General features: G+C 41.8%; 1 protein-coding gene across 1 annotated transcript in view; it reads left to right on the forward strand.

Annotated features, from left to right (window-relative positions):
- Nucleotides 1-7553, forward strand: part of NAALADL1 (N-acetylated alpha-linked acidic dipeptidase like 1) — a 42478-nt gene extending 34925 nt beyond the window's left edge. Inside the window, exons 15-19 of the mRNA XM_018554311.1 lie at nt 771-852; nt 2252-2425; nt 3211-3298; nt 5024-5116; nt 7289-7553. Coding sequence (XP_018409813.1) covers nt 771-852; nt 2252-2425; nt 3211-3298; nt 5024-5116; nt 7289-7472 — 621 coding nt within the window. The 3' untranslated portion in view covers nt 7473-7553. The remainder of the gene's footprint in view (nt 1-770; nt 853-2251; nt 2426-3210; nt 3299-5023; nt 5117-7288) is intronic.
- The last annotated feature ends 10112 nt before the right edge of the window (nt 7554-17665 follow it).

Here is a 17665-nt window from a genome sequence, read left to right on the forward strand (position 1 = left end):
TTTAGTGCGTTATACACATTTTCTATATTTAATGTATGTTCATCACTGAAGATTAAACATTGTCTTTGCATTTTTTTTTGTTAGTTTAATATGAAATATTGTATTCGAATATTTAATATTTACCATGATCAGCCAACAGATAAAGCTCAAATGACTTCAGATTTCCTGCAGTTCTTCTGTGCTGTTACAAGATTTAATTTCATTCCTTGCTGTTTAGCTCTAATTAAAACACAGCTGAATGAGCCACAGGAGAGACACCCACATCTCTATTTCACACAGCTCTTCATGGAGTATCAGTTTGAGGTAGACAGTCCAAAAGTGTGCAGCTACTCCTGGGCCGTCTTGTTGGAAAACCATGCAACACACTGTCCTAAAAATTCACCCTGTATATAATGTTTATCTCTAAAATTAACATTTGCAAGTCATTAAATATTGACATTAAGAATCAGTTTATATACTTGTAAACCTTCAAAGAAAGTGAATTAAAACTGACCAAAATCATTTAAACTAATAGGCTAGCCTGGTTGTAATTAATTATGATAGTAATATATTATTATGTTACAATGATTACTTATACTACTATGCTTGTTTAAGAAGCTAGCACAAAGTACAGTAGTTTAAAACAAACAGCTAGATTATGCTTATTGGTTGGCTAATGCTAATTGGATAATACATTTTACACATCCTTGTCTTGATAAATAAGCCTAGTTTGATGATTATTATATATTTATATATATATATATATATATACATCTTTTCCAATTCTACAGAGCAAGTCATCAGCACGGATCTATCCAGCTTACCATACTGCATTTGACACATTTGATTATACAGCTAAACACATTGATCCAGGTAACAATGGGGGTATTGGCTTTTCTTGCATATATAACTGCAATTTCATGGTCTGTAGTACATTCTTTGGAGGCAGCAGTTATATGATTATTTTTTTCTTTTTTATAACAACGTGGGGGGAATTTATCAAAACTGCAGCAGACAAAATCTGGAGCAGATTTGCACTGCAACCAATCAGCTTCTCTGTCTCATATTCAAATCTTACCTGAGCAAACTGAAGAGAGATGCTGATTGGTTGCCATGGGCAACTGCTCCAGATTCTGTTTGCCCCAGTTTTGATAAATTCCCCCCTGTGAGTCATGGCTACCAAAGGGTCCTTCCCAGTTCTCATATACCTAATGCCGGCTATAATACAAAGGTGCCCATTTATGTGCTAGAAGAAAACATTTAACATGTTATAGCACCGCTCCTTCATGGACACACAGCAGGGAAGAAAAATGGGTGCCCACTGGCTGAGCTCCTTCACACCTCTCTATCGCATTTTGCCCTATCCACGGCTTGGTTATAGAGCTATAGAGACTAAGTCCTGGATAGGGTGAAATGTATTAGAGGGGCAGACTAAGGGTGGGACTGAGCCGAACTGTGCAAAGAATGAATAAAGGTGTTTTTCAGCAAGACAAGCAGTGTGCAGCTGGATTTTTTCTATTGTGCAGGTGTAAACAAACATTGTTTTAATTATAATTTACCATGATAGCATGTACAAAGTCCTCCTTGCCTGTCTGATTATTTATCCTCCTACATATCATTTAAGCAACGTGTAAATCTAAATGCATAGGAGCTTCATCACCATGTTGTCTTTTGTCCCCAAATTATTTGGAAGTTCAGCAAAAGTAGTTTACTGTCTGTAGGGCACAAGTCACCAAATGTTGCCAGCCTGTGAATCACGAACACATACTGCATATCAATAACACTTATTTCCTTACATGTAGCTATATACAGTATGATCATGCTGCACCAACCTGTCTTAGGTCTAGGTGGCAAGATGGTAAAGTGGTACTGTAATCCCCTACTTGATTTGGAGATTGCCATCTCTCACCACTTCCACCAAGCAAACAACACTTGAACCACCATCCTAACGCAAGAATAAAAGATTTCCCTAGGGGACTAATGTAGTTGTGGGTTGCAAGCATCTCTACCTTAACCCCTTCTAAAACATACATACCTCCAGAGCTGTCACAGTGCTGAAAAATAAAAATGCCATCTTGGCAATCAAATGTAGCGATCTGAAAATTGTATAGAGTAAATAAATTGACAACTATACCTTTTGTGATGTTTTAACTTGGGAGTGATTTACTTGTTCACTCTTTACTCTTTAAATAAGGTGAACTGTAATATTAATTCAGTGAATTGTGCATGTATAAGGTACTATATTTACCTCTGCAATGATTTTTGTTTCTAGGATTTACCAGTCACCAGGCTGTGGCCCGCACTGCTGGGAATGTTCTACTGCGACTTGCGGACAGTATCATCCTTCCACTGGGGCCGAGAGATTATGTTGAGACTCTGGACAGCTATTACAACACTGCTGCCTCAGAATTCACCGCTCAGCTTACAGCAAGGGGAATTTCTTTAGGTAATAAGATGTGAGGGTTATTGTGAGGGTTATTGTTTCAAATCAAAGATATGGTTTGGCACATTATGATGCATACTATCCAGGAATTAGGTTAGCTAAGTCCTTTCTCTCCCACTATAGATGTAGTTTAAAGGCTGAACTGTACAGACAATCACATCATGCTGCTGAGCACTTGAAATCAATGTGCTTCAAATGTAGTGACTGCCAGCATTAAAATCACCTGTATAGTATTTTCTTAAAGAGACCCTGTCACCAACGTAAAGAAAATTGCAAGTAAAGGCCTCTCCTCTTCTGCAAGAGTTTAATCACTTTCTGTGCTGGCCTGGGCCCTTTCATCAGGGCCTTCCAACATCACATCCAAGATGGTGACACCTTGCAGAAGTTTCAGGGCATTTGGATATGTACACAAGAAAGGCTTCTACAGGTAAATAGCTTGCATAAAATAAATTAAGCACATACATTATATAATCCTATAGGAAGATTTTTGTGTAAATAGTCTGGCAACAGGGTCTCTTTAGGAATACATAACTTAAAAAAGGACAGTGAAGGCCAAAGATCTATGCTTTAAGAACATATGACTAAAGAGAAGGAAAAGCGGTCCCCACTTCAAAACACATGGGTGGGCAAACTGAAAATCACAACATGCAGGTTCCTTAATAATCAATGTGTGGAAGACAGCAGCAAATCCTTTGAACACTTCAAACACACAAATGTATTGGGAAAATATGTAATCTGACAGGGGCTGGAAACTTCTAATGTGATTTTAATTTACACGTGTGTTTCAGTCCCATTGAAGACAGCCATAGACAGATACAGGACATTTTCTGAGGAGATCAACAAAATCATTGGCGATCTGAAAAATGCAGAAGAAGAGTAAGTTACATTCACAATAAATATTCTTTACTTCTATTCCATAATATTGATTCACTTCCAATAGTTAATGGGTTGTATTATAGCAGTTTATCAAAGCTTACTGAAACAGTTATAAATCTCATCCTCCTTGCCCCATTAAAGTATTTTAGCTATTGGGTGACATTGGCCAAGTGGTAAGGTAACATTTGGCACCTTCCACTGCCTTCAAAACTGAACAGATGTCTTCCTCATTCATTCTTAGAAAAACATCTGTGTATTTAAGGCAAGCATAAGGTAAGGATGACAGGAGTCAAAAACTCTGTGTAAGGGCCTGTTCAGGTGTATTCTGCTTGCGTTCTATATAGTTTGAAAGCACTTCTGAGGTCATTGAGGACCTATAAACGTTTGTCAGTTCATGTTTGTTGTATTAGCGCATGCTCATTAATGCACATTTTCACATGTTAATAAGTGTTGTGTTACGGCAGCTCATTCAGTTTGAATGGGCCACCAATGCAAAGGAACACACCCAAAAAAATGGACACGCAGCATTTTTTGCAGTGTGGTGAGCTGGAAAACTTATAATGAGAAAATATTTCTGAGCCCTCCTTCTGAAAATTCTAGATGCCTTGTTGTCATGCTGGTTGAATAGCTTTGATACTTTCTGGAGCACTGACCTGAAACATTCTGGGGGAATTTAGAGCAGACAGAATCTGGAGCAATTGCCAAATGTCTGCTCAAGTCTTCGTAAATTCCTCCCACTGTATGTACAAATCAGGAATTCTGACTTCAATCTGACTTTCTAATCTGCATTCTTGTTCTGGGTCAGTGACTCAGAAAGTAATACAACCATTGGCAGCTGGGCAACAAGGAAAAAGAAGATCAGCAATGACAGCCCTCTTTTTCTCTCAGTATATTTTTCCATGAAACATTATCCTTTAAATGAAAAAAAAAAATAGAAGTTAATGATAAAAGAAGTAGCTCCAGTACGCTGGAGCATCAGCAATCGTATGTACCTAATGTAAAGACAACTCCAGTGGCATGACTCCTACTGTGTGGCCATAAACCCCTATGAGTTTTATCCCAGGTGTTGCAGCTGCGGCCAGGTGCCCATGCAACATTTGTTCATGTGATGCCGAGCCCCTCATGTGTATCCAGAATCTTGTCCTGGAGTACCTACTTCGCTCCAGTGCCTACAGGTGCCTTCTTGCCCTGTACTCTCCATCTGTTGATCCTGGCCTGACACCCTTCCTGGTATGCTTTATCTGCTGCTCCATGACGCACTACTCCTATTCTCTGTTTAATGCCTACACTGCATTGCTAGTACACTGCATTGCTCCTTCAGGCCCTTTCAGCTGGGCATATCTACTCCCAGTAAGCCCCGTTTGCCGAACTTCATCCTCCTGAGTCCTTGCAACCGGGCACATCCGAGAATCCGCTGGTGGTCCTATCAGATCTGTCTGTTGTGTCTGCCAGTATCTGGGAAAGTAACCTAAGAGCAGCAGGACTCAGCTGAGTCCAAAGCCCCATAAGGGGGTCTCTGGTGAGTACCACATGTCACTTAGATGCCTAGGCGAACCTAGTCGTAATCAGCGTAGGGTCCAATTTACTCAATTTCCTTTAGTTCATAACAACACAACTGATCCCTTCAGCAACAGATCATTTTTAAGTATCAGTCCACAATGTATTCTATTATTACCTACTGTGATCAGAACATCCAGGTTAATGACTGTGTTTCTCTCTTTCCAGTCCACTTAGAGTCCGAATGATCAATGACCAGTTAATGTTGGTGGAGCGGGCCTTCATTAATCATTTTGCATTCCCAGATAAACTTTATTACAGGTACAGTACTTTATAAGCATGTGATCAGTGAAAGTGGAAAAGCCCATTTTTTTTAAAGTGTCTGTTTAAGAGTGCTAACATTGTTCTTCAGGCACACAGTATAGACTTTGCTACATTTGAAGATTTCATGACATATGAAAATTTCAGGTTACATATAATATAGTCCAAGTGAAATCTTAATTTTGACCAATCATCTGTTTGGCAGCTCTGGTCAAAAGCAACTTAATTACAGATGTGGTGTTCAGAATTTAACAAATTATAGTGTAATCTGACTGTGTGTTGTTACACCAGGATACCGAATTACACACCCAAAACAAACCACCACACATACAGGTGAAACTCGAATAATTAGAATATCATGCAAAAGTAATTGTAGTAAGTGCTGCAAAAGGGGCCCAAACCAAGTACTGAGTACATATGCATGCTTGTACTTTTCAGAGGTCCGATATTGTTCTATGTACAATCCTTGTTTTATTGATTGCATGTAATAATCTACTTTTTTGAGGTTGTGGATTTGGGGTTCTTGGGGTTTTCATGAGCTGTAAGCCATAATCATCACAATTATGACAAATCACGGCTTGAATTATCTTGCTTTGCATGTAATGAGTCTATCTCATATATTAGTTTCACCTTTTAAGTTGCATTAGTGAAATAAATGAACTTTGCACGATATTCTAATTATTCGAGTTTCACCTGTAGTAGTTTAGCATACCATCTATAATACTTATGAAAACTGCTGTGCTAAGCATGTAACTGTATGCTCTGTCACAGAAACAGGACAGTACTCCATCTTCTACACAGGATTGGGGCAGGGCATCATGCTCAAACCGTGTGAAACATTCACTAGCTTTTTTTCTTTTATACTTGAGTTTCCAAATGCACCGAGTTCTATAAATGTGATGTTCTAGAGGTTGAAGTGCTGTTGGAGCACTGGACAGCAGTATACAGGTATTCCTCACTTAACGACCGAGTTCCGTTCCTACGACCAGGTCGTTAAACGAATTGGTCGTTAAGTGAGGAACTCTATACAGTACTGTACTGCATTAGTACAGTACTGTATAGCGTTGCCGATGTACAGTACTGAACAGTGTACTGTACATCGGGCAATGAAAATACTCACGGGGACGCGCTGTGAAGAACGGAGGACGTCACTTCCCCCGACGACACGTCGCACTGGCGCTGACGCGCGAGGTCGGAGGTCGCTCGGAGGACGGTCGTAAGTGCGAGTGGTCGCAAAACAGGTAAGTCGTTAAGCGAGGAGTATCTGTAAAAGAAAATCTGCAGGTAGAAATGATTGCAGTTTTCTGTAAAACGGCGAACCCAGCAGAGGTCACTATAATAGTAGTACAAAAAGACGGTCAAAAAGTAAGAGCACCAACGAGATTTGATAGGTCTACTTGATTGTTATTTGCTATAGTAATAGTGACAGGAGTAGACAGCCAACACTGTCTGACTGGTGCCCTGTACAAGCCGTCCTACATCTGACATTCTTTTTAACCAATTAATCCTGGTCCAGTGCACTACATAGTCTTTTATTCAGCCACTGATGAATGGGAACCAGTGAGCCCTAAAAACTTGTTGGAGACCCATCTTTTACTTTGACAAATAAAAATCGGCTGTGCTGACACTGTTCTTCCTTCTGGAGGGTGCCTACTATTGTTCCCTATGGTCCCTGTGTGTGTTGTAAAGTAGTCACTGCTCCAAGCTCACTTCTGTGATGGACTACAATCTCACATTTAGTTAGCTAATTTGTATTAAAGGTATAGTTCATCACAGAAGTGAGCTTGGAGTGGTGGCTACTTTACAACATACACAGGGAACAAAAGTGGCCACCATCCAGAAGGAAGGACAGTGTTAGGACCAATTCAGAGATGATTTGAGGATCTACAGCCGAGAGATACACAAATAAGATACATTTATGTTAATAGTTAATGTACTTGAATGCATTTTTAAGATTTAACTCCTGAGTTTATTGTCACTTTACCAATTTTGAGTGGAGTTCTTCTGCAAGCATTTGATGATCCTAAATGACCAGCTCAACTTATACCCAAAGCATAGCAATAAGATATTAGTATAGGTAAAATTATATAAACATAAATGCTGATTTTTCTAAAAAACATAAGTGTACTATGCATTTAATTTATTTATTTATAAGTCTTTTTCTTTTTTCAGTCATATTATTTGGGCATCTCGGAGTTCCAGCGTGGTCACCTTTCCTGGTATTGCTGATGCCTATAGTAAGGCTATCTCTACTCAACTAAAAGAGGACTGGGATCAAGTACACCATCATATCACTGTGGCCACTACAGCTATTGATAACGCCGCATCCACTCTTCAAGTTGCTGCTTCTATTTAACAAGCTTAGTCAATGTAAAAAAAAGAAACATTTTAAAGAGATCTAGTCAGGAATTGGGCATTTGTTAAAGTATTAATTTCCACTTTTAAATTGTTATAATAGGGCAACCTTTGAGGGATACATGTGTACCGTTATTTAGCTTTCTTTACTGTCAGAGCAGAAATGTCCGCCCAGAGTCAGACCTTCATGGACATGGAGGCTGCTGACCTGTCTCCTGTCAGAGTTTAGAGAAGACACTCTGTCCAGGTTCCTGGGTAAAACGTCAACCAACAAAGGCTATAGGGGTTTCTTTACAAAAGGTAAATAGGCTTTTCAGTTAGTAAGAGAATTTGCACTTTGCAAAGAATACCCTACCACATAGTCTTCCTCATAGTAATTTCCAACAACATGTTTGATATACAGTATGCCTGTTCTCTTAGAGTCTGTTATCAGCACTGAGCTCCTGTGAGATGCAGCCTGATACTCTGCTAAGAAAAGTAAATAAAGAAAGGAAGGGCTGCGTTATTAGAATGATTAAAGGGCCCATAATTAGATTAATATAAAGGCTATTCTCTATTATGTGTTTCTGAATGTGGATTGTTTGCTGATACAATCTTTTAAAGTCCAACGTTTTAAACGCATACATACAGTTGTGCGTTTTGCAAGCAGATTGTGACACATTGATGTGAATGAACAAATGCATGTAAAACGCGCATACAAATGTGCAAAAACGCGCGTTTGTTTGAGTGTTTCCATTGAAGTCTATGGGGCCAAGAAGCGCATAATCTGTCAAAAAGAAGCTCATGTACTTTGTTCATCCCCATTCACACCTGCGCATCCTGTGAACACACGCCGAAGCGCACATTCTTGTGTGCGGCCAGCAAGACATGTGTTTTTAGTGCGCGTGAAATGCGTAAGCATAAAATACGGAATGTGTGTCGTGCAAAATACTACATGAGCTTTTTTTGCCGAGTTTGTTGCACGTATATGAACCCACTGAAAAATATGAGGACGCACGGCAAACGCGGCACACAAACTCGCGAAAATGGGCACAAACTCGTGAAAACGGGACGTGTGTTCCCGGCACGCACAGGTGTGAATGGGGCCTTCTAGCGACGGGTGTTTTGCTACAAGCGACTATAAAAACGCTTAGCTGTGCACATGGCCATTGAAATAAATGTGGTTTTTTAGTGTTTTTTCGAGCAGAAAGACCGCTACAAAACGCTCAATGTGAATGAGAGCTAATGCACGTTGCAGAAACGCACCTCTTCCCAAAACACACCACTCTGGAAATGTCTGAATGGGCCCTAATGGTTTCAGCTCAATTTTATTGTATTTTTTAAAATTAGAACTATGGCTGCAGCACTTCGTTATAAGTTCATCTGCCCTTACTATTTTCCCTTATTCCCCCGCAGCGTCTCACAAATACCTGTTGACCCTGCCAGTGAAGTTCAGCTAATGCAGCTTCCTGCGATGGGGGAACAATTTTGCTGCACCGCTCCTGAATTCAAAGCAGAGGGTTTTTTTTATGTAGGCAGTGGCTGCATGAAATGCAGGGGGATTAGAAGATGTTGCAGGGGGTGAGGCTAACAGCATTGTCATTGCTAATTCATAAGTCTATAGTTTGTCAATCAGCATCAGGCCACACCTAGCCCAAACCACTGCTTTCTGGATTGGCAGGACTGATTGTTCTCCTGAAACCCTCCCACTGTGAGCTGCAGTGTCTGAGAGGGAGAGAAAATGTGCTCCAAACCACAATGCAATCCCATTATACAAATTAAATACCTCTTAGTGCAGTAATGTTTATTCTTATGGAGAAGTGACATGCAGATAAAAACACTAAAATTGAACTGAACCTGTCTTGTGATTAACTGCTATGGTATACCACAGTAAACCATGGGAGTAAAAATGGACTGCTATATAGTATGAGGGCCAATCTAAACAATGAATTTAATTTATTTATGCAATGAGGTATACTATCACACTATATGCTTAATGCTACATCTAAAAGAGATTTTGTAGTTGTATTCAATATATGTGACCAGCTTACGTTTTTGTTCATTCTTTTTGTTACATATGTTTAAAGTGTGTATAAAAGCCAAAACTAGTCTCTAGATAGGATGGGAAAGAATTAAAACCCGTCATGTTATTTTTTGCTGCCTTTGTTGCACCTGGGAGATTTCTATTTATTTCATGTCCAGAGATGCAACAGGAAATGAGAGGAAATCTCTCTAGAGTAAATAGAGTATGTCATTTTGGAGGGTTGTCAAAAGGACAAGATGACTCCATTTGAGGATTTTCCCTCACATATTGCTCTGATGACAACTCCTGAATATTGGATCTCCTAACTTTCACTCTTAGTGATAATGATCAAATAGAGGGGGGACTCTCCCGATGAGTTCATGAACAGCAATAAAAACATGACATAAGCTCTAACCCTTCCCTACACTATCCAAAACTAAAAGACTTTAGCTCTGCGACTTCACATATTAAATCAAATAAAAATGCTAAAAATGTATCTATTTAGATTGTAGGTTCTACTAGGACTCTCTTTCCTATTGTATCTAGTTATTGCTATATTAGTTTTTTCTACAGAGTATGCAAGCATTTTACTTATCAGTGGTACACTCTCTTGTTTGTACTACTTTGTAGAACACCACAGGTGATGAAGTGCCATAAAGAATAATTTTTAAATATAATAAATCTGCTTTGACTTATAAATATATGGGTCCTTTAAGGTCAATATCTATTTATTAAAAGGTTTTGCATTGTACAAAAAGTAACAAAAAAACGGTATAAACATTACAACAAGTGTGTCTCGTAGCCAAAAACAAACCAGAACAAAGACACGTTACTATAGGCAGTAAGAAACACAATTGGTGTCCATGCAGGAGAATTGAAGAGTCATCAAAAAAGAAAAACAAATTCTGAATTCAAGAAGAAAGTGTTAAAGAAAGGACAAACTGTAGAAGAAGACAGGGGAGCGGGAGAAGAATGAGAGGGAAAAACAGAAAAGGAAACAAGGACAAGGGTAGAGAGGGGAACATAGTTGCGGTGGGCCCAACCACAGGAAAAGCAAGAGCTGCAAACGCTAATCTGTCCCTAAAGGCAAGCCAGCAGGACCAAGTCTCTGAAGCATTATCAGATCTATTATTGTCGGATGCCACTAGGTCCTCCATAATATAGATATCATTCATTATCTGCGCCCACACTAAGGGACTCAGGGATTGGACAGACTTCAGTACCTAGAGATAGCTACTCTAGCTTCCAACAAGCAATGGCACAAAATACCTTCTTAAGGAACGGAAAGGAACCCTGAAAACATAGACAGGGGAGCCACCTTTGGAGATGGACATATACTAGAGATGGTCATTTTATGATAACAAGCAAAAACTGAGGACCAAAACTACAGGGCAATGCCACCATACATGCAGATAGGTCCCTACTTCCTTAGCACATCACCAGCAGCAACTGGAAAGGGATGGGTACATCCTGTGGAGATCTTAAGGTGTCCAGTACCAGAGAGACACAATCTTATAATTTTTCTCCTGCATATAAGAAGACATGGACAAATGGTGAGTTTCATCTTCGGAACAGGATTCACCCAGAATATTCCTCCGTGTCTCGATAGGGGGGTCATCATCCAGTTGTACCCTCCACCCGCAACAGCCCATAGATAGAAGAAACAGTGTGAGTAGGAGAAGAAGCGTCTCTAGGGGTGTATGCTGCAAGGGAACCAGTAAGTATGATTTTGTCACAGACGAAACCACGTAATTGTGTAAAGGAAAACCAGTCACCCGCCCTAGTTGATGCGTCTGGAGCTGTAAAGGCGTCTGAGGAGAAAAGCTTTTTGATATAGCTCAAAGTTTGGGAGACCCACTCCCCCTCTATGAACATGATTATGTGATCATGTTGGATGCTCCCTCTTATATCCAAAAATATTTTATACCTTGACCCACAAAATCATACGTTTAGAAGGAACGCTCCTGGTGTTACAGGAAAAGGGTATATAACCATATGGTACCTTTTCATTTCTGAAAGGTGAGTCTTCAGATCCTTTCCTCGGGCATGGACACAAAGGGAATATTTATATGCAGTAAATGTGACATTCACAGGTGTTTAATCATGCTGTGTAAGTTAAAACACATGTACCAGGAATATTCACTTGCAGTAAAATTTTGGTGACTGTCACATTGACTGCTTTAAAAATATGCCCTATAGTTGCCAATTTTGCAACATGTCTGAAACTTACATTTATTAAACAAAGGCGGACAAAATAATGGAGACACCATCAGAAGCATCAATGAAGACCTTCATGGCCTACCATATCTGATGTACATCTGTCATGCAAGTCAAGTTCTCAACCCCTTATATGAACCACGAGCATGCTATATGGTCAAAAGTTTGTGGAAACCCTAATTCTTCCACAATAGGGGAAATAAACCACCCCATAGACTCTAAAGAGATTGAGAGTTCATACAAAGGACAGTTAGATGCATTGGAACTGTCTGCACATTTCAACCCAAGTCCAGACTCCCAGATACCAAAAAGGAGACTAAGGAAGACTGAAAGTAAACAAGAAAAGGAGAGGTGATGTAAAGCGGGTAAGCCTCAAGTACCTCACTAGTCCCTAAATGGGAAAGAGAGGGGAATACTGTGATTGTTAGGGAAGTTTCCACTAACCCAGAGGGTGGAGAGAGCTGGCCAGCCTCGCTTGCTGTTTACCGGTAGTTACCAATGCTAGACATCTGTAAAGTTCCAAGTGGTGGAAACTTGCAGGAGTTGGGCCCTTTGAGAGAATTTTGGATCAGAGTCTGGAAAACTGACCCTATGCAAGGAAGGTCCCACAAGCATCCCACAATGGGGATGCAAAGAAAAGAAACTAGGGTGGACATAAGGTCCAGTGCTGTCAACAACTACCCTGTAAAAGATACTGAGGGGTCAGGTCCCTGCTAGGGGAGAGAGCTGTGCAAACCGGTCCCAGCTAACTCTGTATCTCATAAGGTCCCTCTGGGCAGAGCGAATACTGAGGATCAGCCTTATCAGAATGTTCCTGAGGAGAAGGAATGCCCTTGTAGAGACTAAAACTCAGAAGGGCACACTCGTAGAAAGACAGGAAAAGGGTGTCCCAGAATGCAGAGTAAAGACAAAGCTAGTAGTAGCACAGACAACATGTTGTGGGCCAGCTGATATAGATACCATTTCTAAAAAATTAGCCAGTGAGCTAGTCGAGTTATCATTAGCATCCAAAAGCCATGGATGCCCACTAACCAGGGACCCATCTGGTTGTGTGAACAGCCCCCAACTTTTAGGCCCCGTTCACATATAGCGAATTGTCGCGCGATTTCCGCCGCGATATCGCGCATTTTTGCCGCGCGATATCGCGAGAAGTCGCCGGCCAATGTTATTCAATGGAGCTGTCTTAACTCCATGTCGCGCGTCGCTCGTCGCTGTCGCAAGTCGCTTCTACCGGACCCTTTTTTCGGCGGATTTTGCGCGATTTTGCTTTTTTTCTATGGAGCCCGACGGGGAAGGTCGCGCTACCGTCGCTGGATCGTCGCTGGAACGTCGCCCCGAAAGTCGCGCTATCCCGGCCGTGCGGATCCGCTGCAAAAGGTATGTCGCTATATGTGAACGGGGCCTTAGAAGTGGAGGCACTACTTTATACTGAAATTTGACAGAGGGCTCAGTAGGAGTTAGACTCAGATAATCTGCCATTACTAAGGCATATGAGGTAGAGGGACAGGGCTCATCTGACCCCTACTTCACTCTGGTAGGAGCATACTGTGGCTACCTGAGGAGTTGGTAATGACAATGTCAAGAGCCAGTCTAAAGAGACAAAGTCCCCGAAATGAAAGTCGAATCAGCTGTTCCTTGGATGTCCCACACACATAGCCAGAGTGCCCTATTCTTTTGTACAGACATCTGTTCTATGCAGGATACCAGTTCAGAGGCTTACCCCAGGAGTAGGAGGATCCACTCTAAGCAGTTTAATCCATTTGGACATGCTTTGACAGATCAGAATTACAGCAAACACAGGATGGAGGGCCAAACAAGTTAACTCAAACGGGGATCTAGGAAGGGAACTCAACCTCCTGTCAGTGAACTTCCCTAAAGGTACTGGATCACTGGAGCATCCAAACTGGGCGCAAACCAACTATTAGTGAATCTGTTCTCAATGGGAAAATGCTCTGGCACATTCTCAGGTGGGGCCCAGGACCCTTTAGGGTGTTTCATGTAAGCATAGAGGAATACCTCAAACAGCAGGTGTAGTGGAAAGGTCTTTACAGCCATAGGGGCTCTAACAGTGTTGTTCACAAAAGGGTGAAGAGTTTGGAGAAGGCAGGAGAAGTGAACAATCTAGGCCAAAATAGCTGATTTGGAAAAAATCTCCAATTCAGCTCATTTTCCAGTTCAGCTATGTTGTCCTAGATTGTTCACTTCTCCTGTCCTCTCCACACTCTTCACCCTTTTGTGAATAACCCCCTAAAAGATACAAAACCTATAACAGCAGGATTAGTCAACTCCGGGGGACTGTGGTGAGCCAAACACAGCCTCTTCCTCTTGACATCCTGAACGTGACCCCGAAATGGCAAAAGGGCCTTCCGAACCAGTTTGATTCACAGTCTCAGGAGGGTCAGAGACTGAATTTGCCAAGCATGGTGGCAGAGCACGATTAAAACCCCTATGGACAAAATCATCCAGTAACTGTGTGTTGGTTAGCAAGACCCTAGCGAATAATGTTCCCAGGTTCCAGTTGTAGGTTCCATCTGGTGATACCAGGTAAATGCCCCAAGAACCATTAGGGGTAATCGCAGTAAGCAACATGGCCCAATGTAAGGCAATGCCTCAAGTACTCACAAACCTGGCCAGCTGATGAGGGTTGCAGGCAGCCAGAGGTGACCAAATCACTGTAGGTGGGCAATGAAACAGAACTGGAGATCCAAGATCAACTAGGTGCTTCAGGGGCAGCAGCAAAATGGTGCTTCTTTTAGGCTGAATTGCAGGAAATAGAGCATGGTGGCAACTTTGTGGTAGCTCCCGATGCTTCAGTCCGACCAGTCTTACTGACTAAGTGAGCCTTTAGAGACATGGTAACGCCAGAGGCTGTGGCATGGCTCTGGATCCAGATAGTTCTCAGCAGCAAACTTAACCTGTACACTTAGGTTTGGAAAGTGCCACAATGCAGAGCCCTGTGCCAAAAGGACACATTCTAGGCTAGCCCCACAATCTTCCAAAGCTAATTAAACGGGGAGAATGGGGGAAGAGGAAAAGAGGGTGTTAATTGGGGAGTGCCACACCCCTGTTTTGAATTGGAAAAGAATGGAGTTGTGGTGAGTGGGGTTTTTTAGGCACTCGGAAAAGTGGTTCCGAAAAGACGTTTCTTTATATAAAACATTAATTTTATTCGATGCATGATTAAAAATCGTACACTAAGTAAAAAGAGTAGGAAGACAACCTAGAAGGATTCCAAAGCTAATGTTGAGGCAATGCCTATCCTGATAGCTACTATGTAGAGAATGAGACCAGTTCATGAAGCATTGTGGAAGTCTGGAATAAAGTCACCAACTAAAAAAATATATCAGCGGTGTAAGTAAGATCTTGATTAAAGTAATTAAAGAAAAAAATAATGTTACTTTTACTAAAAAACAGTGACCATTCTATAGGGCAAAATAGACCAACCTTTGTACTCCACTCTGCTCTAGGGTGGTGACCTGGTTGCATAAAACTTCAAAATATGTGCGAAAACTAGAAAAATAGCCAATGCAAGCTAATACATTCACATGAAAGCTGGACATCACCCACTGTAAATGCACCTTCAGCTTTATGTCAGTGACAAATCTCAGTAATTTGTGATAATCTGACAGTGTAGGGGTCCCTTGCAAGCAACACATTGGGAAACTTCAGTGGTCACTGAGGTTTGTTCTCTGTTCTCTGTCCATGTGACAAAAGTAATGTCCCTTGAATGGAGTTTAAAAAAATAATACTTGTAACTGCTTATGTTTCTGCCTGAATGACGCCCAGCATCACATAAGTACCTCGTCAGCAGGCTGGATTCACATCATTTTCTGGACCAGATCTGAACTGTTTTTGCCACGTTTTGAGGTTTTTTTTTTTAGCTTAACCCCTTAGTGACCAGTGATGTCCACAGTATGTCACTGGCACTGGGCTGGTTTAAACAGACTCCCGGCGGCTCTGTTTACATTTGTAAAGCGATTGTCGGCTTTACAACAGAAGTGATTCTGGCGACTCACCTGCCGGTAAACGGGTGTCTGTGGGAAGCAAAACGAAAGCACTTAACGTCTCCTTACCGCCCGTCCTTTATGACTCCTTAAAATCCTCCTTCCCTTATACATGGGTGCAGTCCGCTCTCCCCTATCTGGGGATACATATAACCCCGACGTATGACACCTTGTATACTGCCAATTACCCTAAATTGTTTACTCACCTGATTTCGCTCCTAAAATAAACATCATATATCATGGCTAAGTAGAATCACAGCGGTAAAAATGTCTCTTCTGCCTAAATTGCCAGAGTTTTACCCATTCCGGTTCCAGCTTTTAGGCTACGCCTACTCCAGCGCCATGTCCTTCGATTCATATGGTCCGGGTCCATCCCCAGAATTGCTAGATCAGTTCTATACCGATCCAAAATGCAAGGGGGCCTGGGACTTCCTCTCTTCCAGAAGTATTATGCGGCAGCCCAGATGGTTCCCCTCCTTACGTGGCACTCGAAGAAGGAGGTCCCCTTGGAGGCATATCTGTGTGACCTCATATTCTTACATAATCTACCGTGGCTACCCCCCAAGATGCGGACCACTGTCACGTGCCCAATCACTAAACATACCCTGCTCCTATGGGATGCCCTTAAGGTGTCCCAGAAATGGTTTACCCCGCACACTCCCCTTCTCTCAATACAGGGGAATCCCCTTTTCCCTCCGGGATATGAATCCATCGGCTTTTTTTAAATGGACAGCTCGCTCTCTAGTCCAAGCTAGACATTTTTATACCGCTGCAGGGATTGTAACATTCTCGGAGCTCCGAGGGAAACATCAGCTTACCTCTAGAGATTTTTTTCAATTTCTACAAATTACACACTTTTTGAGGCAGTGCGCTGGACCGATCCGAGACATCACGGTTATGACCTCATTTGAACAACTGTTGACGCTCAACCCTCATGGCCCAGGTCTCATCTCTATGCGTCCTTGATGGACTCCCTACAGAGGGAACTTCCTCCCTATGCCTCAAAATGGGAACAGGAATTGGGGGGCCCCATTGGAGAGAACATATGGTCCCAAATCTGGAGCACGACCGCAAAAAGTTCGAGTGTACAGGCAGTGGAAGCGAATCGCCCGTGCAGTTCCCTCCAGGTCCCCATTATGCTTTAGAGGATGCCAGGCTGACGGGACCTTCATCCATATATGGTGGGAGTGCCCCAAGATCCGGCAGGTTTGGTCTAGGCTGTATCAGCTAATTTATACCGTAACAGGTCATTCCTTTCGCAAAAATCCGACTAGGGCACTACTCGGGAAGAAACCGGTATCATGCTCATGGACCCAGTTTAAGCTGGTCACTCATATCCAAACTGAAGCCAAGAGAGCGATTGCACGCTCATGGCGTACTACCTCGGTCCCCTTTGCAGCAGTTAAACCAAGGGTCTCACAAGTTATGTTTCTTGAGAAAACGTCGGCTGTCCAGTCAGATTTGTTGCCTAAATTCGAAAAAATATGGGAGCCGTGGGTTGTCTCCTATATGCCCCCAAACTTCCATTTGGATTCACTCATTAATTAACCCCCCACCATGCCTGCTTACCTCTGTCACCCATTCTGCTCTTCCTCCCCACCCCCTCTTCTTTGCACTGCGTCTCCTTCACAAGATTTCTGTTCGGGCAGAGCCTGAACGGTGGTTTGACCATCTTCTTTACAGTTTATACTAGACGATTGATTGACATAGATTGTTTGTCTTGATGTATACTGTCAATTTCCTGTGGCATACGCAACATAGATTGTCATGCACTTATGTTTTTTTGTTTATTGGGCTGTATGTAAGGCTTTGTTACAATTGTATATGCTATTTACATATGCGAAAACCATTTATTCTTCAAAAACAAAACAAAAAAGGGGTATATTATTGTGCTTTGGGGCACTAAATTTAACTTAAATGCATTTTACACAAAATTAGGGGGTTTCATAATAAGTTGCGCTAACATCGTGC

Source organism: Nanorana parkeri, unplaced genomic scaffold (genome assembly GCF_000935625.1).
Source record: "Nanorana parkeri isolate BGI_ZX_2015 unplaced genomic scaffold, ASM93562v1 scaffold153, whole genome shotgun sequence".
Lineage (NCBI taxonomy): Eukaryota > Metazoa > Chordata > Amphibia > Anura > Dicroglossidae > Nanorana > Nanorana parkeri.